The following is a 23,317-nucleotide window of genomic DNA, read 5'->3' as shown; positions in this document are numbered from 1 at the left end:
TTAATGGCCCAGTACCATTGATTGGAACTGTGAAAAACCTGAAATATGTTCAAGGTGAGATTGACAGTAAGTTAAGTGACTGAAGCTCTTCTGGCCCTTTGGCACTCTGTCCAGTCCCTCTGTTATGCTTCTTGCTGTAAATAGGATCTTAATTTTGATTTAAACTTCCAGAAATGTTTTATCAGCAAAGGATGAAAGTTATTTTTGATGGTGTGGTCTGTACCATGTACAGTTCTAGACCGTGTCACACGGATCATCGTGATTCAAGTACAAAAACCTTACAATAAAAACAAATATTTTCAAAGCCTTATTACAAGACATCAGAATATTAAAAGAATGTGAATCTACAATGGAAATGTAGTAGAAATCAATGCTTTTTGGCTTCTTGTGTCCATTATATTAAGCAATATAGTTAGTTAACTCAGAAATCCTCTTTTCTTTGCAGGCACATATTAAGCAGCTTTTTATTGATTATCTACATTGCTATGCAAGTAAACATAGCCCTCCAAGATCAAGAGTGTAATTTAGTATCAAACAGTCACCATGCTATACCATCCTCATGTAACTTATCGTTTAGGTCATACTTTTTAGTTCCTCCTTTCCAGGACCCCTGCTACAAAATGCCAATTTTTAGCTGGATAAATAAGAAATCCTTATTTTTTATTGCGAAATTCTTTATTTTTAAATTTCTTTCAGCATAACAGCCGTATGCCAGAATGACTGCGACCTTTTCCTAAGCACTGGCTCTTTTCATTTGAAAAGTGTTAGTAACTGTACTTACATGAAAATTTATAAATAAGATATAAAACGTAATGTTGTGAAATACAAGTAACATTGATATTCTTTCAATAAAGAAAATGTTTACATTAAGCACAATACAGCATTTTATTTAGATGCTTAAAGGAATACAAAGAAAATAAAGATCACAAAATTATACATTACTACAACGTGTCATACTATATGGTATAAAGGAATACAACACCAAGTAGGTGTTAACTAAAGAATAACAAAACATTCCAAAGGCAGCACTTCTTGGTTTGTGTGTGCTGTCTAAACACAATGCACTTTATACAGATTTAAAAGGTGTCAAAATTGTAGTTGCAACTTGTTTCTTGCATGTAATTACACCATGAAAACTGATCTAAAATACCAGTTTGTCAACAATTGTCATGTCAAGGATATTCAGAAGAAAATGCTATAATACAGTTTAGAGTCCAGATATATATTAATGTTGCTGGCCTCTTTTGCGATTGTACAGGTTATGTGCAAAATCTAGGTTTGTCAAAAGATCATACTAAAGCTGTTTCAAGCTCTTGCTAGGGAAACTAGATACAGCATTTATTACAGAGCAGGGCAACACTAAAAGGAGAAACAAATATATGTTGGGTTCACAAGAACAAACATAAGCTTCACTTGAATAGGTCTAAAAGACTGTACAAATATACATTTCAACTATTCAGAATGAATACATGAAAAAAACTGTAGATTTGACTATACAGGTTAAACTGGTAGCTCAGTTGTAGGGCCTAAACTACCAAGTGAAGAAAGATGTTTTAAGAGACAACAGAATGTATGCTATGTGAAAAATGATGACAGAAAAAATTAACCTCTAATTCCTTTGAGCCACCAACATCTTTCACATTGTCACTGTGCTCTTCACAGCATCTCTCATGCAACTTCAGTCCAAGAACTGCATGTTTAAAATGAATGACTGGAACACAAATGTGGCCACATTTTCCACCAGCTAAATGGTACAACACTGAGGCAGTAGCAATTTCGGGCTTGCTGAAAAAGACATTTTAGAGCTAATTTTTTTGTGTAAACAGCTTATACTTGTTGACTACTCAGCCCAACCCCAGATAAACTGTTGAGCATTGGTTCAGCGACACCATCAGTCATATTGTCAAATTGCTCTCCATCTTCGCTGTCAATTGTGCTGTTTTGCCATTCCATTTGCTGATTTGATGAGCTTTCTTCATTTTCGGTTGCATTAATAGAAGGAGGGGATTGCTTTTTAAACCAAAATTCTTCTACCTTTTTAAATGAGCTTTTTTTCCATTTTGACGGCTCCTCCTCACTTTCAGACAAAGAAGCATTTGCTTCAGCAGTTGGTTTGTCATCATTGGCATTTTCGCTCATTGATGAATCATGTGTCCATGTTTCTCGCTTTACCCTAGTAGAGGTATCTTCAACGTCAGATACTTGCTGCGACCCTGGTCCACTTGGAGAATGTGAAGCTTCATCATCTGACGTACTAGGATCTTCTTGAGCACCATCACTATCAGAGCCGTCAGATGTTTTTTTGGGTTTATTAGCAAACTCAGTCTCTTCATAAATGGAGGCTTTCTCTTTTTGGTCAGTCTTTTCTGGCCAGTCCACAGAATGTTCTTCTGGTGTCTCCTTAGATAAGCTGTTAGAGTTTAAGAAGACTTCAGCTGGAGATGTAACTTGGTTATCAGTTGGTGAAGCTACATTTTCATTGACAAACTTTTCATTGGGCAAGCCCACTTTCTCACTTGGAGAAGATACCATGTTCTCCGTTGGAGACAATAAAAGGTTTTCTTTTGGAGACAACACCAAGTCCTCCTTTGAGGACATCTGTTCCTGTTTAAAAGATACAGTTTCCTCTTTAGAAGACTCCACCCCCTCTTTTGGACTCTTCTCAATACTACTATTATGTTCATCAGTGCTTTCATTAAGATCGTCATCAACATTTTCACAACTGTCTGAGGAGCTTTCATCTTTATTGTTATCCAAGTTCAATTTTTTATCAACAGTTTTGCTAACATTTACCCTTGTACCATTTTCATCATGATTTTCAAACATCCATTCAGCACCAAAGTCCATTTCATGTTTAACTTTGTTCAGTTCTTTCATATTAAATCCAAGTAGCACCCCTGGTTTGTACTTTTCACAATCTCGAACACATTTCTTTCTTTTATTGCTAAAATGGGAGGCAATATCATTTTTCCATAGCCACAAACTTGCAGCTAATTTCTCAATTTCCCGTCTACTGGGATAAGGCTGTTTATTAAAGTAATTGGTGAGAAATGTTTTTCTTGCTTCATAGGAATCATCTTCATGACCTTTGGGGTCTATTGCAAGAACAACTGGTTCCTCTGGCTTTTCATCAAAGATGACGGGTGTATCAGTCTCATCATCAACTTTCCGCCTTTTCATCAATGCCATTTCCACATAGTCAACTGGACGTTTCACGGGTGGTGTTGTTGGAGTTGAGTTTATCCTAGCAGGAGGATTAGCTTTTTCTTGTCCATTTTGTGTCTTTCCAACACCTCTGCAATGAACAAGGTGCAAGGTTATTGTTGAGGCGGTCATGTTACTGGTGTAAACACCAAGGCAATGTATACACTTGTATGTAAGTTTTTTCTCAACAGGATGAACTGTTTGGATTACTTGATGCCTCTCCCTTAAATGATGTGCAAGAGCATCAGATATGGGTCCCTTCAAGATTGAAAAACAAAGAGGACAAAGTGTTTTGCCCACATCTTTTTTATAAGGTACAGCTGCCTGGGGTGGACTTTTCACAGGTACATCCACCTTTTCTGGAACTTTGGGTAGCAGCTTCGGAAGGACAGTTTGGGTGTTCTGAGCATGATAAGCTACAGATTCAGCTGGAGCATCTCTCAGATTGTATGTGGTTACCAGTAAATGTATGTTTGTGTGACTACCCTGCTGCAATGTTAAGTCGAAAGTTAAAGTTGAATCAGTTTTTGGACCCATTTCCTCAGTGGGGTGAGCCGTTCTCATGTGAGCTGCCATCTTTTCAACATCATTGAATGTTGAGCGGCAATAAGGGCAAGAAAGACCATGGATTAACATGTGATTTAGTAAGGTATCGGTCGGCAAATACCGATTACAGTACAGACACTTGCTAGTGAAATTGTGTATTTTCATTATATAATTAGCTACTGCAGGCACTTTCTCAGCCTTGTGTTCCTTTTCAAAGTGTACACTGTATACATTTTCAGGAAACAACTCATTGCAGATAGTACAGATTTTCCACTTCTGCGTTGATGAGGGATTTGCTGCTGCAGCAGCAGCTGCAGCAACTGCTGCAGCTGCTGCTGCAGCTGCTGATGTGGGCTTCGAGCCAGACTGAAGTAGTGATCTTGCTGCCTGATGAGAAGTCAATGACGCATGCTTCAAATGAGCTGGCAGGCCACCAGGTGAATTTGTAGATGGGAGGGAGTATCTAACTGCCCCAGGGGATCGCTGATCTGTTCCAAGAGTATAGGACCTACCATTGCCACCAGGCATTAACTGTTTCATTGTTTGAGATTGAGGAGTAATAGAGCTTGGTATGTTTCCACCGATAGACAATCTCATCTGATGTCCACCATAGGTCTGCTGTACAGATTTAACAGCGTAGCTATTCTGTTGGAGGTGGACATTTGACATCATGTTAACTCCAGGTGAATTTAAAGAAGGCTTTGGTATGCTAAGTCGATTCACCATTTGTTGGGATGGAAGATTTCGAATATTTCCAGCAGACATTGGTGACATTGGGCCAATTCTTTGAGGCATTCCTAATTGCTTTTTATCCTGTGCTTTTGGGGCTATCATCATTAATGGTTTTGATCTTGGAACTACAACATTAGTATGCCCTATCATTGCAGTAACTTGATATCCTATTCTTTCATGGTCTTCGATTACATGCTGCACTAAAGCTTCGTAGGATTTCGGCATGAAAAGGCATCTCTTGCAGTGAATACTACTTTCTTCTCTGGGACTTGAATTTATAGAGACTGCGCCATTCAGAGACTTTTCGCCTGCCTTTGCAACATAAGGTGCTGCAACATGTTGAAAATGTTCCCTGTAGATGTGCTTTCTAACTACTTCATACAGAGGATCTCGATAAGTGCACTTCTTACAGTAATAAACTGCTTGTTCTATGCTGTCAGCCTGCTTAGCTTTAAGAATATCCTGTTTATTTTTTTCTTTGAAACTACTGATGGCTAAACTTTGTGCAACGGCGTTTGGAGCATGAAATATTTTTATGTGCATTTCCAAAGTCTTTTTGGCCCCATTATAAGTACAGTATGGACAGTTGAGCAGTATGTTATTTTCAAAGTCATCATTGTGAACGTTCCTGAAGTGACTTTTATATGCCGAAAAGAACTTTGTAGAAAAAGGACAAGCACTGCAGCAAAAAGGTTTCGTCCGATAGTCCTTTAAAAAGAAAACAAGATTTCCGTTAGATTTAGTTTACAGCACACACACTCAAAATAGGTAAAAAATATTGTTACGGTAACAAATCTTAAGTGCTGTCAAAGGTAATCAGAAGCGATATAAAATGCAATCTAGGAAATCGATCTCTCGAGTTCCAACCGATTTAAGACCTACCACTTCGGGGCATAACTGGAAATCACTTCCAAAGGCAGTTCATTAATGCTGTGCAACATAAACAGAAGGTGTCGGCATTATAGATACTCAAATCGTTTTTATAGTTTGCATAAAGCCATCTGCCAAGTTCATTTGTATTTGCTTTTAGACTCGGCTATTCATAGTCAATCTTCACTACAGGGTTCCGGATTTAAGCTGTATTGTAACGCACAAGCAGTATGATGTAGCAGCTCATAATAGGAGGCAATATAACAGAGACAGGTAATCTTGCTCAACAACAATATGATAAAGGTTTTGCGTCATCCACTAACAAACTTGTGGGAAATTAAGCCCTTTCTCAATCTAATGGAATTTATGTGAACATGAGCTGGGAGAGCATGTTTGAGCCAAGAGCTTCTTCCCAATTATATTTTTCTTAATAGACTGATTTCTTAGTGGTCATCACTACTGCCCAACAAATTTGAGTGAGCTGTGTTTGTGCGTATGAAGGCATTAAGCATTTTTGACAAGAGGATTTGAAGATGACCAACTTTTTGCTTCAAGTCTATTGAAATATAAATAATCCCTTTTTACAGCCCTACTGATGCATGTATAAATGATAAAAAGTGTGTAACAAGGACACCTCAATGGCACTGATGTATGTCAGGGGCAGGGGGAACAAATGTCAGAATAGGGTCTTATAGATTACCTGTATAAACGTAAGAAAATGCGTTCTGGTCACTTTTCATCAGCCAAGACCCACACCATTTGAAACCTTCAGATGTCCCACCCAACAACGTTGTAAAAGTGGTTAGCAGCACTTATCACACATCTATTTACTCTTCATTTACACTCTACGTTCTTGCTGGAAAGCATATGTGCACCCGCTACTAAAACAACATTTGCAACGGTGACTTTCTTTATATGGTTCCATCAAAGCTGTCTGTAGGGCATTCGACCACTGACTGCTACTTCATCTAGAAACAATGCTCTTGCTTTTTAAGCAAGAGGTCCTAACAAACATTCTGACTAATTTAACTTTAAATAATACCCAGTATATTTTCTGAATGGAAATACGTTCCATTGATTCACAATATCAGCACGAACATGTCATCGAGGACAAAGTCACCTTTACTAAGAGTTTCACAACTCTGCTTTCTAGCCTCTCATTATTTGCATGCTCATTCTTTGGTTGCCTTTAATAAGCTTCTACTAAAGGTGTGCCGTTTTTATGGAGATAGGTGGAACTGATTTTGCATTCAAGGATGCATTAGAGAGGTTCATGCGATGGTGACAAAACCTAAAGAAAAAAAAAAACTTTAGCTTCCACGAAATTTGAATTTGCTACCCACGTGTTCAAAATACCTGAGGTAACGCAAATTAAACAGAATCACCATAAAAGTACCTTCACAAGACATTTTGTTGAAATAAGAACATTCAAAAACATAGAAAATGGGCTACAAATAAGCTGGATTGGACAATATATCGCCAACCTATTACTTATCTACAAAAATAACACGGCTGTTACTTTAGTCAAGTACTGTGAAATCAAATAAAAAGCAAGTTACTTACTCCGATATCAGTAGTCATCCCATGAGTTTGGTCGTGTACGCTTTGGGTAATACGGTAGCCGACCACATAGCACCATTGGTAGACGTACCGAAATACGTCCTTTCTACCCCAAACTGTTGGACAGGTATGGGAAGTGCATTTTGTTTTACCATTGTTACCCTTTAGAGAAAAGCATTCATAAATAGATGGTTGTTTTCCTCAGAAATGATTTAAGTTAGCATTTTGTTTTCATCACATTTTTGTTCTCTCTTTGAAGTACACTATTATGCTTATTCTTTCGGCAGTCTTCATTTTTTCCTGTCCCTCACTGAAAGGGTCTGGGCCATGCCACTATCCCCCATTCACACCCTCCCCCCCTTTTTTTTTTTTTTAAGTCAAAGCCTACAAGAGAACGCAGCTGTCTAGTTTGCTTAAAGACTTAATGGGGACAGTTGGAAAGTTGACCCAGGAATGCATTTTGCCCACTGTTTAACATTGGCTTTGTTACTCACATTTAGTTACTTTCTATGTGCTTTAGACTGTCCACTATGTCTTTGTTCTTCCTGTGGAGTATTGCCTGTTTACTATCACACCTTGTATGCTTCCACTGGTGCTTGCTTTCTGTCAACAGGTCTTTAAATGTTGTTCTTATCTTGCCACATTTGCTGTGCATTAAAAGACAGATCAAATGTTAGGCTCCATCTCTCGAGAAAGCTTGGTGTTTACTTTCCGTTGTCTGACTTCAAAGTGAGAGGCTTAATTCTGGCAATATGGGGGGGGGGGGGGGGGGGGGGTGGTGAAAAGGGGTATCTTTTCCCTCGGATTCTTGTCTTGATTTGCCTTAACTGGCTCAGTCACAGCCTTTGCCAGCACCACAACACCTTTGGTTACAGTGTGCTCTACAAGTTTATTTTACTTACCTACAGTAAGCTTTTTTATAGCACACAACAAAATGTAAACCTCTGTGGGCGAGTTGTGCAAGTATTTCAGAATGTATCAGACGTAGCAAAGTACAAATGAAGTAAATTTTTGTATTTCACAAGTGTGCTGGAAACAAACATTTGAATGCAAATCGAAACAGAGAGACACTAGGTGATGGCATTTCCATACAATATTGTTTTATTCATAAACAGTATGTATATGCAAATGTAATAGTCATTTCAATTGTAAAATGTGGTGTTTGTGGTGACCGTGAACTACAGCACCAGGCATACGCCACTCTCCACGAATACACGACCCGATACTCCACTATTCTATACCACTTCATGACCTTCCGCTTTACGATACTGATACTCCACTATTCTATACCACCTCACAACACTACCCCATTTTACTTCACTGTACCCCAAGCATCCCCCCCACTCTATTTCACCACACTTCACAAGACTCCTCTTCACTCTATGCTACTTCACAGCCCACCACTTCCCTCTCCTCTAAGCCACCAACTTTTAGCCATTTTGGTGTACAATCTGGCTAAAACACATTGGCAAATCCGATAGCTTTTGTATAGGTGAAACCTATTTGCTTTGCCAAGCTTGATTCTATTGCTTTATGTCTATCATGGTGCTTCGCGTAATGATGGGAGTAGGGAAGACGCGAAGGACACTAGCACATGTTCGTCCTTCTAGTTTTTGAGATTCTCCAGACTGTAGCTATCTTGGAGCGACAATGGCATAAAACCCGCTCCGTTGAGATCTGCAGTTAATATTTTCAACTTCCTCTCCCAGTAGGCTGAAGAGGGATTGAAACTAAAGGATAACTGGTTCCAACAGGTCCGCTATCTGAAGGTGTCACCCTCCCCCACCCACCCCAGAAAGTGTGAATGGCCTTGTTTCAGTGAAAAATTCCATGTATGAAAGTTATTTAATCATGCAAGATCGTACTTTCCCACTGAAATTTCATTAGCACCATGTAGCGAGTGGTAATGTTGGTTTTTCTTTTTTGGGAGAAACTGACTAGAAAATGAGAATATGTTTAAAAAGCAATATTCTATTTTATTTACTTATCTTGAAAATGAGTTTCAGATGCCAGGCCCTTGGATCTGAATGGTTGGGTTTTCAGTCTATGAAGTCATCCATACCATTCATTACCAGAAGAACAAGGAATAGCAACCAAATACATTTCTATCTTTCCAACATACGTAACGTGAGCTGTCTCTTGTTAAACGTCAGATTCTACATAATGATGGATTTGATATCAACAATAGCACATCAAGGCATATATTGTTCTCCAACACTGGTGACATAGATTAGCTGGATCACGGCCAAAGCAAGAAATAATAAGGAAAGGTTTAAGTCCATTTGAAAAGAACTGATATGGCCACAGAACCTCTTTGGTATGTAGATTTTGAAGCATCGTGAACTGTGAAGACTACTTTGAGTCAGCTTTTGAGAAATTCTGTTTTTAAGAAGTTGGGGGCATGGTGTCTGCAGTTATGTTTTTTGAACTAGCATCATCCTCACCTTTGGGGCCAGGCATAAAACCAAAACACTTCCTAGATTGCACAATAGAAAGGTGCACACCGATTAAGGACAGTGGAAACCAATCTGCATATGATTAACAATGGTATAGCGTCAACTTATTGTTAGAATTAAAGTGACACTATTGTTGAATATGCTTGGATTTTGATTCCTTAAACATAGTGAATGGTTTGACTATGCTGTGTTTGCTTCAGGTACTGCTTGCATTTTAGTTCAGTTTACCTTCAAACGATTGTGAGGCAAACTGCACAATTACCAGTACTGCGGTAGAAATGCCAAATGCTTTTTAGTTCAGAGAGCAGGGTGGAAGAATGAATAACAGTTACCTCTATGTTGGGACACCAATACTACTAGTTGTCAAACACTTTTCCCAGCACTGCATTGGGTAACAAGGATGCGTAGCTGCGAACATTAGGGTAGAAACCGAATGGCGTTTGAAACTAAATGGGCCGACATTATGTCACCCTGCCAGCAGACGTACCACCAACACAACTGTTTTCAGAGCAAGAATCAGTTCAAAAGTTTAAATGGAGATGCCATCAAGTCGGGGCTCAAATTCAACTGAGGAACAATAGAGAGAGTGGAGGTGACTACATAAAATAGACCTTTGAGTGAGCGTGTTTTCAGTTGTGATTTTAAAGGATAAGGCAAGAAAGGGAGAAAAAGGTAGACAGAGCTACCAGGAAGCCTTTATCTTTAGCCACCACTGAAATCACATGTCGGACTGACGAGATGTAAACCAATTACTCGAACCTCGAAAAATCTTAAGTCATTCTAGAGCTGCAGGTTTAGTGACTAGCGTTATGTACTCAACTAAATTTAATACACTTGATAAAATATGTAGGTAAAAAAAAAAAATACCTTCACTGCAGGCTCACCAACATTTTTACCTGAGCAAACAAGAACTTGACACTAGGTTCTCTGTATGAATACAGCCCTAACTGAGAAAATGAAAGACCATACAAGGCTCGTTTTTTCCCCTAGGCATTTAATCAAGATGCAAAATGATCTAAGGCTCAGTTTCTAACCATCAGCATTCACCCCTCTAAGTTTGCAAAAAAAAAAAAACACACACACACATATATATATAAAAATATATATATATATATATATATATATATATATGTGTATGTATGTATGTATGTATGTATGTATGTATGTATGTATGTATGGAAAAGGTCACTTACCCAGTGTACATCGATTCGTGGCATGTAGTGCTGCAAATTCACATGCTTTGCATAAGTCCGCCATCTAGCATTGGGCTCAGAGTGTTACAAGTTGTTTAATCTTCGAAGAAGCTTTTGAGTCACAAGATCGAGTGACTCCTCCTCTCGGTGATAGTGCGCATGGGCCTTTGCTAGATTGTTTTCCCGCAGGACTGTGAAACGGTAAAGGAATGTATATATACATATATAGAGTAAGAAAAGATGATGTCCATGCCATGTATATTGAAAATGTCACTTACCCAGTGTACATCTGTTCGTGGCATCAGTCGCAGTAGATTCGCATGTTCTGCAATAGCTCGCCATCTGGTGTTGGGCCGGAGTGTTACAAGTTGTTTTTCTTCGAAGAAGTCTTTCGAGTCACGGGACCGAGTGACTCCTCCTTTTGTCTCCATTGCGCATGGGCGTCGACTCCATCTTCGATTGTTTTTCCCCGCAGAGGGTGAGGTAGGAGTTGAATTGTAGTAATAGTGCCCATGCAATGGAGTGACTAAGTATGCACCTATTTAAGGTTGAGATGATACATATAGAAATAATTGAAGGTAACTTCCAAACTGCTACAGGCTCCCGGGGAGGCGGGTGGGCACATGCGAATCTACTGCGACTGATGCCACGAACAGATGTACACTGGGTAAGTGACATTTTCAGTTCGATGGCATCTGTCGCTGTAGATACGCATGTTCTGCATAGACTAGTAAGCAGTTATTTCCCCAAAAGCGGTGGATCAGCCTGTAGGAGTGGAAGTAGTCTGAAATAATGTCCTTAATACGGCTTGACCTACTGTGGCTTGTTGTGCGGATAACACGTCTACACAGTAGTGCTTGGTGAATGTGTGAGGCGTAGACCATGTGGCTGCCTTACATATTTCTTGCATTGGGATGTTTCCTAGAAAGGCCATGGTAGCACCTTTCTTTCTGGTTGAGTGTGCCCTTGGTGTAATGGGCAGCTGTCGTTTAGCTTTAAGGTAGCAGATTTGGATGCATTTAACTATCCATCTGGCTATACCTTGTTTTGAAATTGGGTTTCCTGCGTGAGGTTTTTGAAATGCAATAAAGAGTTGTTTAGTCTTTCTGATGTTTTTTGTTCTGTCAATGTAATACATTAATGCTCTTTTGACATCTAATGTATGTAGTGCCCTTTCAGCTACGGTATCTGGCTGTGGAAAGAACACTGGAAGTTCCACTGTTTGATTTAGATGGAACGGTGAAATAACCTTTGGCAAAAATTTAGGATTGGTCCTTAGGACGACTTTATTTTTGTGTAGTTGTATAAAAGGTTCCTGTATAGTAAACGCCTGAATCTCGCTGACTCTTCTCAGGGAAGTAATGGCGATGAGAAATGCCACCTTCCAGGTTAGGAACTGTATGTCGCAGGAGTGCATGGGTTCAAAAGGTGGACCCATAAGTCTAGTTAGGACAACATTTAGGTTCCATGAAGGAACAGGTGGTGTTCTTGGTGGTATAATTCTCCTAAGGCCCTCCATGAACGCTTTAATGACTGGTATTTTATATAGGGAAGTTGAATAGGTAGTCTGCAGGTATGCAGATATTGCTGCAAGGTGAATCTTAATGGAAGAGAAAGCTAGGTTAGATTTTTGTAAGTGAAGCAAGTAACCCACTACATGTTCTGGAGTTGTGTGTAATGGTTGTATTTGATTAATATGGCAGTAGCAAACAAACCTCTTCCATTTACTTGCATAGCAGTGCCTGGTGGATGGCCTTCTTGCTTGTTTTATGACTTCCATACATTCTTGGGTAAGTTGTAAGTGCCCGAATTCTAGGATTTCAGGAGCCAGATTGCTAGATTCAGCGATGCTGGATCTGGGTGTCTGATCTTTTGGTTGTGCTGTGTTAACAGATCTGGCCTGTTGGGCAATTTGATGCAGGGTACCACTGATAGGTCTAGCAGCGTTGTGTACCAGGGTTGCCTTGCCCAAGTTGGTGCTATCAATATGAGTTTGAGTTTGCTTTGACTGAGTTTGTTTACCAGGTAAGGAAGGAGAGGGAGAGGAGGAAAAGCGTAAGCAAATATCCCTGACCAGTTCATCCATAGGGCATTGCCTTGGGATTGTTTGTGTGGGTACCTGGATGCGAAGTTTTGGCATTTTGCGTTCTCCCTTGTCGCAAACAAGTCTATCTGAGGTGTTCCCCAGAGTTTGAAATAAGTGTTCAGAATTTGGGGGTGAATTTCCCATTCGTGGACCTGTTGGTGATCTCGAGAGAGATTGTCTGCGAGTTGATTTTGTATCCCTGGTATAAACTGTGCAATTAGGCGAATTTGGTTGTGAATTGCCCAATGCCAAATTTTTTGTGCTAGCAGGCTTAACTGCGTGGAGTACGTCCCTCCCTGCTTGTTTAGATAATACATTGTTGTCATGTTGTCTGTTTTGACGAGAATGTATTTGTGAACTATTATTGGTTGGAAAGCTTTTAGTGCTTGAAAAACTGCTAGCAGTTCTAGGTGATTGATATGCAGTTTTGTTTGATGTACGTTCCATTGTCCTTGTATGCTGTGTTGATTGAGGTGTGCTCCCCACCCTGTCATGGAAGCATCTGTTGTTATTACGTATTGTGGCACTGGGTCTTGGAAAGGCCGCCCCTTGTTTAAATTTATGTTGTTCCACCACAGAAGCGAGAGGTAAGTTTGGCGGTGTATTAACACCAGATCTAGAAGGTGACCCTGTGCTTGAGACCACTGTGATGCTAGGCATTGTTGTAAGGGCCTCATGTGCAGTCTTGCGTTTGGGACAATGGCTATGCATGATGACATCATGCCTAGGAGTTGTAATACCATGTTTGCCTGTATCTTTTGTGTTGGATACATGCGTTGTATGATGGTGTTGAAATTTTGAATTCTTTGTGGACTTGGAGTGGCTACTCCCTTTGATGTGTCTATTATGGCTCCCAGGTATTGTTGTACCTTGCGTGGCAGAATTTTGGATTTTGTGAAATTGACGGTGAACCCGAGTTTGAAGAGGGTTTGTATGATCTGATTTGTGTGATTTGAGCACTGTATGAACGAATGGGCCTTGATTAGCCAGTCGTCCAAATATGGGAACACATGTATTTGCTGCCTTCTTATGTGTGCAGCGACTACCGCTAGACATTTGGTAAAGACTCTTGGTGCGGTTGTTAATCCGAAAGGCAGTACCTTGAATTGGTAATGTATTCTTTTGAATACGAACCTTAGGTATTTCCTGTGAGATGGGTGTATTGGTATATGGAAATAAGCATCCTTGAGGTCTAAAGTTGCCATGTAGTCGTGTAGTTTTAGCAATGGCAATACTTCTTGTAGTGTGACCATGTGGAAGTGGTCTGATTTGATGAAAGTGTTCACTACTCTGAGGTCTAGGATTGGTCTCAGCGTTTTGTCCTTCTTTGGTATCAGAAAGTACAGTGAGTAAACTCCTGTGTTTATTTGTGTGTTTGGCACTAATTCGATTGCATTCTTTTGCAATAGTGCCTGCACTTCTATCTCCAGGAGATTGGAATGGTGTGTTGTTAAATTTTGTGCTTTTGGTGGTATGTTTGGAGGGAATTGTAGAAATTCTATGCAATAACCATGTTGGATAATTGCTAGAACCCAAGTGTCTGTAGTGATTTCCTCCCATGCTTTGTAATAATGACCTATTCTTCCCCCCACTGGTGTTGTGTGGAGGGGGTGAGTGACATGTGAGTCATTGTTTAGTAGTAGGGGTTTTGGGGCTTTGAAATCTCCCTCTATTTCTAGGGAATTGCCCTCCTCTATATTGTCCCCGAAAACCTCCTCTATACTGTCCCTGGTAAGTGGACGGTGTTGCTTGTGAGGTGCTGGCTTGTGTGCTTTGACCTCGAAACCCCCCTCGAAAGGGCGTTTTACGGAATGTGCTGTAATTCCCTCTGCTCTGCGGGGAGTAGAGTGCGCCCATGGCTTTGGCAGTGTCCGTATCTTTTTTGAGTTTCTCAATCGCTGTGTCCACTTCTGGACCGAACAGTTCTTTTTCATTAAAAGGCATATTGAGAACTGCTTGTTGAATCTCTGGTTTAAATCCAGACGTTCGGAGCCATGCATGCCGTCTGATAGTTACAGATGTATTAATTGTCCGTGCAGCTGTATCTGCAGCGTCCATGGAGGAACGTATCTGGTTGTTGGAGATGGTCTGTCCCTCCTCAACCACTTGTTTCGCCCTATTTTGGAAGTCCTTGGGCAGATGTTCAATGAGATGTTGCATCTCGTCCCAGTGGGCTCTGTCATAGCGCGCAAGTAGTGCCTGGGAGTTCGCGATGCGCCACTGGTTTGCAGCTTGTGCTGCGACTCTTTTACCAGCTGCATCGAACTTGCGGCTTTCTTTATCTGGGGGTGGTGCATCTCCAGATGTGTGAGAGTTGGCCCTTTTCCTAGCTGCTCCTACAACAACAGAGTCTGGTGGCAGCTGTGTAGTGATGAAAACCGGGTCCGTAGGAGGCGGCTTATACTTCTTTTCCACCCGTGGTGTGATTGCCCTACTTTTGACCGGCTCCTTAAATATGTCTTTTGCGTGCCGGAGCATACCAGGGAGCATAGGCAGGCTTTGGTAGGAGCTGTGGGTGGAGGAGAGTGTGTTGAACAAGAAATCATCCTCGACCTGTTCTGAGTGGAGGCTTACGTTATGAAATTGTGCTGCTCTAGCCACCACCTGAGAGTACGCGGTGCTGTCTTCTGGTGGAGATGGCTTTGTAGGGTAGGCCTCCGGGCTGTTATCTGACACTGGGGCGTCGTATAGGTCCCATGCGTCCTGATCTTGGTCACCCTGGCTCATGGTGGTGTGAGCTGGGGAGTGAGATGGAGTTTGTGCTGGTGAAACGTTAATCACGGGCGGAGGAGAGGGTGGTGGTGTAATTCTTTTAACCACTTTTGGTTGTGGTGCTTGTTCCGTCTGGAACTCCAACCTTCTCTTTCTCCTAATGGGGGGAAGGGTGCTTATTTTTCCTGTCCCCTGCTGAATGAAGATACGCTTTTGCGTATGGTCCACATCAGTTGCTTGTAGCTCTTCCTCAAACCTATGCTTTTGCATTTGGGAGGTTAGCGAGTGCTCTTCTGTATAAGAGCCTGAAGCTGGGTCGCTTGCAGTTTGTTTCGGCGTTGAAACTTTGTCTGCGTGTTTTTTCGGCTCCGAGGTGACTTTTTTCCTTTTCGGGGCCGAAACCTCTCGGCGTCGATCTGTTTCGGTGCCGCTGTCTCGGCGTCGAGCCGTGTCCACACCGGTATCTCGGTGTCGAGGCTTGTCTCCAGCACTTTCTCGGTCCCGAGAAGGCTGCGTGCCGGTGTCTCGACCGGAGTCGGACGATCTCGGCACTGTTTTGGCCTTTTTCGGTGCCGACGGTCGGTCACCGAATTTATGGGTCGAGCCATGGCCTGGTGGCAGTGGCGTCCCCTGGGCCTTGTAAATGTTTCTCTGTGTGTTTTTCGACGTCTTACTCACGGTTTGTGTATCGTCGAATCCTTCGGAGTCTGAGTCTTGGATCGAGAAGGTACCTTCTTCTTCCTGTTCCTCGAACTCCCGTTGGGCTGTCGGTGCGGACGCCATTTGAAGTCTTCTGGCTCGACGGTCTCGGAGTGTTTTTCGGGACCGGAACGCACGACAGGCCTCGCAGGTGTCTTCGCTGTGCTCAGGTGACAGGCACAGGTTGCAGACCAAGTGTTGGTCTGTGTAGGGGTATTTATTGTGGCATTTGGGGCAGAAACGAAACGGGGTCCGTTCCATCGGCGTTGTTCAGCACGCGGTCGGGCCGACCAGGCCCCGACGGAGGATCGAAAAACTACCCCGAAGGGCACCGGAGCTCTTCGATCTTCGATGCGGTGTGGAATCTAAGTACGCCGATCCCGAACGCAACAATACCGACGAAAATCTTCCGAAATTAGCTAATTTTCCGTTCCGAAACTCGGAGCGACAGGAACACGTCCGAACCCGATGGCGGAAAAAAAACAATCGAAGATGGAGTCGACGCCCATGCGCAATGGAGACAAAAGGAGGAGTCACTCGGTCCCGTGACTCGAAAGACTTCTTCGAAGAAAAACAACTTGTAACACTCCGGCCCAACACCAGATGGCGAGCTATTGCAGAACATGCGTATCTACAGCGACAGATGCCATCGAACACATATTTACATAAAGAAAATACTACGGCTACAGGCTTCCAGGTAGGAAGGAGGGCACATGTGAACCTGCAGCACTACATGCCATGAACAGATGTCCACTGGGTAAGTGACATTTTCCGTTCAATGGCACGTGTAGGTGCAGATAAATATGATTTGCATAGACTGAAAAGCAGTCCCTTCCTAAAATAAGGGGTGGCTGGCCTGTAGGAGTTGGATGAGTTTGAAAGTGTTTTAAGCAGTGCTTGACCAACATTTGCTTGTTAGTGAGATAGCACATGCCCACAGTAGTGCTTAGTAAATGTGTGTGGTGTGGCTGCTCTGCATATGTCTGCCATTGGTAGATTTCCTTAAGAATGCCATTGAAGCTCCATTCTTTCTAGTAAAATGTGCTTTAGGAGTTACTAATAGTTGCCTTTTAGCTTTAACCCCTTCACAGCCAAGGACGTGGCTGTTACGTCCGTGGCAAGGGGCAGAGGAGCCAAGGACGTAACTTACGTCCTGGGACCAGCTCATGGGGGAAGCACTAGAGCTCCCCCATGAGCCTTGCTGCCCTCACTGCAGGGCTAGAAGGGGAATCGCTTCCCCTTCCATCCCTTCCCCCCCCCTCGCGGTATTGCATGATGTCAGCACGTGATTGCGCACTGACCTCATCAGAGGCCTGCCCCTCTGCACTGGAAGCTCGGCTTCCAGCAAAAGCATTTCTCCTCCGATCCGCGCTGGAGGGGTTTATGTGGCAAGTCTACTGGATTGAGTTCCATTCTCCCTGTATAGAGAGATTGTTGACTTGGCTCCCCAACCTGTCATTGATGCAACTATGGTGATTATGGTCTGTGGCACAGGGTCAAGAAATAGCTGCCCTTTTGCTAAGTTTGTGTGATTCCACCACTGCAGAGAGTTATAAGTCTAGCGGTACAACCACACTAGATCGTGAAGTTGACCCTATGCCTGAGACCACTGTTGTGAAAGACTGCTGTAGGGGGTCTCATGTTTAGACGTGCACTGGGCACTTTTGATATGCATGACGCCATAATTCACAATAGTCTCATAATAACCCTTATTGTGCAAGTATGAGTGTATTGCAGCTGCAATATGAGACTGTTAAACGCTTGAACTCTGTGGGTGTGGGTAAGCTAATGCTGACCGAGTGTTCAGCATTGCTCCCAGATATGGTTGTATTTGTGCTGGCTGTAGGTTAGATTTCTGGTAATTTATTGTGAACCTTTGACTGTGTAGGGTATCAATTGTGTATTGTGGGTGTTGATGAACGGTGTGAATGGTGCTGGATTTTAGGAGCTAGTCGTCCAGAAGAGAAAAGACATGTATATGTTGTCTTTTGAGGTATGCTGCAACCACTGCAAGGCATTTTGTAAATACCCTTGGTGCTGTTGTTACTCCAAAGGGTAGCAGTTTGAATTGGTAGGGCTTGCCTGCTCTCACAAACCTTAAGTATTGGCGATGTTCTGGATGAATGGGAAAATGGAAGTATTGTTTAGATCTAATGCTGTCATATAGTCCTATTTTTGTAGTAATGGAATGACATCCTGAAGAGTGACCATGTGGAAATGCTCCGAGAGAAAGTACTGATTGAGGGGTCTGAGAGTGCCACCCTTCTTTGGTATAGGAAGAATAGAGTATACTCCTGTCCCTTGTTGAGTTATAGGTACTACCTCTATTGCACCTCTGAGTAGAAGTGATTGTACCTCTTGTTTTAGAAAAATGAGGTGCTCTGGAGAAAGCCTGTGTGAGCAAGGGGGGAATATTTGGTGGAGTGGAGATGAGTTCTAGGAAATAACCATTGTGGATAATTTATGTAATGTTGTGCCTTTGATGGTAGAAATGTTGCATTCTTCCTCCCAGAGGATGTGTACTATGTAGGGATGGTGAAAAAGTCAATGCCTTCTTGTGGCAGTGGATTTCCCCTACCGCTAAAGTTGTTTCCTCTATAGGATCCTTTGAAAGACCCTCTAGAGTAATATTGTTGTCCATGCTTTTGTTGGGACGTAGAGGTATCCGATGTTTGGGGTTTCAAATCCCCACTGAAGTGGGGGCTGCGAAAAGTACTTTAAACAGGTGTTGCATAAAGGGCACCCATGGCCTTAGCTGTGCCAGAGTCCTTTTTTAATGGTGGTATACACCTCTGGTCTAAATAACTGCAGTTTGTTAAACAGCATATTAAGGATCGCTTGCTGTATATCTCAGGTTTGAATCCTGAGGATCACAACCAAGCATGCCTCTTAATTATTACGCTAGTGTTTATACTCCTAGCTGTGGTGTGTGCTGCATCTATGGCAGATCTAATCTGGTTGTTTGAGGTAGCCTGTCCTCCTGCAACTACCTGCTGTGTCCTTTTTTGGTGTTCAGTTTAGAGATATTGCAGGAACTCACGCATCTCGTCCCAATGGGCCATACTGTACCTGGCTAAAAGAGCAAGGGAGTTGGCAATTCTCTATTGATTTGCAGCTTGATTTGCCGCTCTTGCCTGCTGCTTCCAATTTCTGGCTTTCAGGGGGAAGAGCATCCCCGGTGGACTGACTGCCCTCTTTCTTGTTGCATTCCGCAATAGAATCAGGTGGCAATTGTTGAGTGATTGAGTGCATATGATGGAGCAGCTATATATTTTTTGTCCACTCTGCATATGTACCCTAGTCTTTACTGGCTCTTTAAAAATGTAATCAGCAGGTTTTGGCATGCCTGAAGCACTGGTAGGCATTGTTAGTCTGTGTGTAGAGGATAGCGTTTTAAATAAAAAATCATCCTCTATGGGATCTGAGTGCAGCTGCACATTGTGGTACGTCGCTGCTCTAGCAGTAACCTGATTATAGGCTGTGGTGTCTTCAGGTGGAGCTGGCCTAGTGGGATATTCATCAGGATCGTTAGATGGGGTACGGTCTGGGTCATAAAAATCCCAGGGATCTACACTATAAGTGTTGCCACCCAGGTAATCCCCATGTGAGGAGACAGGGGATTGCGGAGAAAACTGTGTAGGTGGTAATGGTGGAATATCAGGTGGTGGAGAAGTGGGAAGCAAAGGAGAATACAGTGGTGAAGGCTGTTGTACTACCTTTGGTTTCTCCTTGTGTTTGAAGATTCTGGCAGGTGAAGCCCCAGCTTCCAAAGTCTCTTGGAAAGATAGTTTCCTTTTGGTTATAGAAGGAGGAGAGGCAATCTTTCCAGTATCCTTATGGATTTGGATTTTTCGCTGTTTATGCTCCATCACTTCAAGTATGGGCCTAATGTCTGTTGATTCTTCTACAGATGGAGCATATTTCTTTTCCACAGTTTTGAGCTCTGAAAGCTTGGCGACTGACTTCTTTAATCAGGCTGAAAATGTTTACTCCGAAGAAGATGGATGTTTTTTCGGCTCCGGACAGGAGCTTGGGTGTTTCGGTTTTGAGGTGGAAGACTAATGCTTCGGTTCCAAACTGGAAGCCTCCACTTTTCAAGTCAATCCTGGAACAGGCATGGCAGTCTTTTCGGTGGACGTTGAATGCATTTTGGTCTTTTCGATGCCGAACCCGAGGGCCGGTCATCAAGCTATAACTTTCAGGTCTGGCCATGGCTAGACTAGTTGTGTTGATTTTTTGGATATTTTTTGGTGATGGAAGGAGCTATTCGAAAGAGATACCGACGATTAAAGGAAAGATAGAGAAGTTCAGATAGTACCAAACCGAGATCTCCTGGAGCGAGAGGGAACACGTCCGAACCAGACAGCAGAAAGAAAACAATCTAACAAAGGACTCGATGTCCATGCACACTATCACATTGAGAGGAGGCACTCTATCTCGTGATTAGAAAAAACTTCTTTAAAGAAAAACAACCTGTAACACTCTGAGCCCAACACTAGATGGCGGACGTATGCAAAGCATGTGTATCTGCAGCTACACATGCTATCAAACACACACACACACACACAGATGTATCTATATGTGTGTGTGCGCAAGGACAGAACGCTTTCTACTCTAGTGGTAGAAGTGTAGATGTTCGAAAAGAAAACTAAAATCATGAACCTTGCCCATCCTCCTCCCCCACCCCAACCCCTATTTGCCCTCAAGTGAACTTATTGGAACATGTTCAGAAACAGAAATGCTTTAGGATGAGCACAGGATGTGAATATCAGCCAAGCATGCTAGCAGTTACTCCCCTGAATGCCACATTACACACCTCATACCCTGCCAAGCTCTTGCAGCACACCAGCTATACCCTATTCTTGATGATGCACCTTGTACACCTCTTATCTGGTAGATAGCAACCCATAAAGATGTTGTCCCTTGCTCCATGAGTATGTTTTAGAGCATGATCTCTGAGACAAGGCTATTGATCAAAACTTGGTGCCCTCCTGTTCTAAGAAATGGCACAGAAATACACAAGTGGAAAACATGAATTGGGGAAGATCGCCTCTTTTACTCCAGTGTGTTGCTTCCACACAAGGTCCTCTGGCGAGAGACAAGTGCCAGTATCCGTTCTCTCTCACTGAGGGAACCTGCGCAATTAGCAAACAATGGAGACACCCCATCCTGCACCCATGTCCACAGGTGAATCGCCTTCCAGTAGAGGGTCAGAAACCCACACCTCAATTATAGACATATAGGATACCTGTGGTGCTGGGTTGTCTAAGGAAGTCTCCCCCAATCCCCCCGCTAAAATAGAACAGCCTTCAGGATAAGTTGGACTGCCTGCAGCTTCAGCACATTTATGTGCATGCATTGCTCATACAAGGGACCAAAAGCACCATGTCAGATGAACACCACAGAGAACCGAGGAGGCACCTGTGATCACAGTAACTTAAGAATGGGAGGAATCCATCCACCAGTGCAGATCCTGATGCACAGGTAAAGATCTACACCTGCGCAGAAAGGCTTTCTTGGTGCTGCAGCTAGTGTCTCCTTAGACACCACTGGAGGGCTTTTAGCTGCCATCTAAAGTGAGGCATCAACAAGATGCAAAAGGCTTAAAGTTGTGAGTCGGAAAAAAAGATACCTCCCTGTGAGCATGCCTAAAGTGTAGGAAATGTTACCTTTTTGTAATGTATGTAAGCCACTGTAATTTAATAAGTACAAAAAGAGGTCGGCCTCCATATTGAAAGGCAGTGAGAGCTGATCAACTTTGTCTCCGTTTGGGCAACTCCGTTTGGGCATAGTCCATTCCATCCATGGTTAAGGCATCTGAATTGGAACCAAAAATATACAAATGAACAAACCTTTGGGCCATAGAGATGTGTTCACAATAGGGTTCACTGTTAAAATAAGCCTGGACTGTCTGCTTTACCACTTGGATGACTCTATCCTCTATGAACTCATTTGCTGACACCTGCTCAGTGGGTGGCATCATATGAAATGTATGCCAAAAGTTAGGCCAAAAGATTGGGTGACCTTGCCCTAGTTTCAACTAAGAAAAAAACTGTCTTAAAGCCCTTTAACTTACCATTGGTAAGCTTCCTTGTTGTTTCTGCAGTCCCTCTCCCACTCCTCTCGCCCTCCTCCTGCTGTCTTTTGTTTCCCCCACTTCTGCCTTACTCTCCCTGCCTGTTGTTTTTCCCGACTCCCAATATCCGTTGTGTTAAACCCCCTGCTATCATTCTTTTTAACCACCTTTCTGCCCTCCTCCTGCTGTATCTTCTGTTTATCGAAGACCCTCTGTTCCTTATTTTTACCCACCCGCTCAACTTATTCCCACACCTTCCTCCTTTGTATTGCTTGCCACCCTCCCATACCTCTGCGCAGTTTTAAGACAGTGCACAGCAGCGTGAACTGCTGTGAAACTTGGCTTAAAGAAACAAAAAGCGCTATGGTGCAGTCAACGCTGCCTGTCAACACTTTTTTCCACCCCCTTTAGTCAAGTTGCTCAGCAGCTTATCCAGCTGTGCAATATGTAAAAACACAAAGCCAATAAATATTGCAGATGAAACCTTTTTGCTTTTCCAATACTCTTTTCTATCACACCTTCGCAGCAGACAGATAAGAATGACATCATAAAGAACTGGTATAAGTTATAGAATTTTGACCTCATTAATAAGGCTTGCGTATTAACCAGCCACGAGGAGGGGTGGAGGATGTGTCAGTGAGAAATCTGTAGATCATTTCCGAAGGTAAGCAGCTTTTTCTTCTCGTGAACATTTTTACATGCAGATTCCTCACCTTTTGACTTGATTCCCCAAGTATTTCCCACAAGGAGGTGTGTGCATGGCAGGGTATAGCAAGAAATCCTGGAGGACTGAGTTTGGGAAGTCATCTTCCTTCTACACTTCAGTCCAAGCAGTAATGCTTTTGAAAAAAGAGTAAAGTCGAATTAACCCCTTTGCAGATATCTGAAACCGACTGCCAGCAGATGAGGATGCTTTCACTCTAGTAGAATGAGCCCCGACTCCCTCTAGTGGTTCCTTGGATACCAGGACATACCATATTTTGATTCACAAGATGATTCAGCACAATAATAATGTCCTCTTTGATACAAAGAAGTGAACACTGAGGTCGTTATTGTGCTTGACTTGGTTTACCCTCATCAAGAATTGTACACTGAGGAGTCCGGGATGCCAGAGGGTCAAGGCAGAAAACTGGTTAAGCGAGGCCCCCAATCCCAAAGCTTGAGACTGAAATAAAGGTTGCCC

At 42.6% G+C, this 23,317-nt stretch overlaps 1 protein-coding gene across 1 annotated transcript in view; it reads right to left on the bottom strand.

The window, feature by feature from the left end:
• Nucleotides 1-860: 860 nt before the first annotated feature.
• The window catches only part of ADNP (activity dependent neuroprotector homeobox), a 152,049-nt gene continuing 129,592 nt past the window's right edge, over nucleotides 861-23,317 (bottom strand). The window contains exon 4 of the mRNA XM_069243640.1: nucleotides 861-5,190. Within this exon, the coding sequence (XP_069099741.1) occupies nucleotides 1,828-5,190 (3,363 nt within the window). The 3' untranslated portion in view covers nucleotides 861-1,827. The remainder of the gene's footprint in view (nucleotides 5,191-23,317) is intronic.

Source organism: Pleurodeles waltl, chromosome 7 (genome assembly GCF_031143425.1).
Source record: "Pleurodeles waltl isolate 20211129_DDA chromosome 7, aPleWal1.hap1.20221129, whole genome shotgun sequence".
NCBI classification, from domain to species: Eukaryota; Metazoa; Chordata; class Amphibia; order Caudata; family Salamandridae; genus Pleurodeles; species Pleurodeles waltl.
The sequence above is the reverse complement of the archived record's forward strand: the minus strand, read 5'-3'. Positions and strand labels throughout refer to the sequence as shown.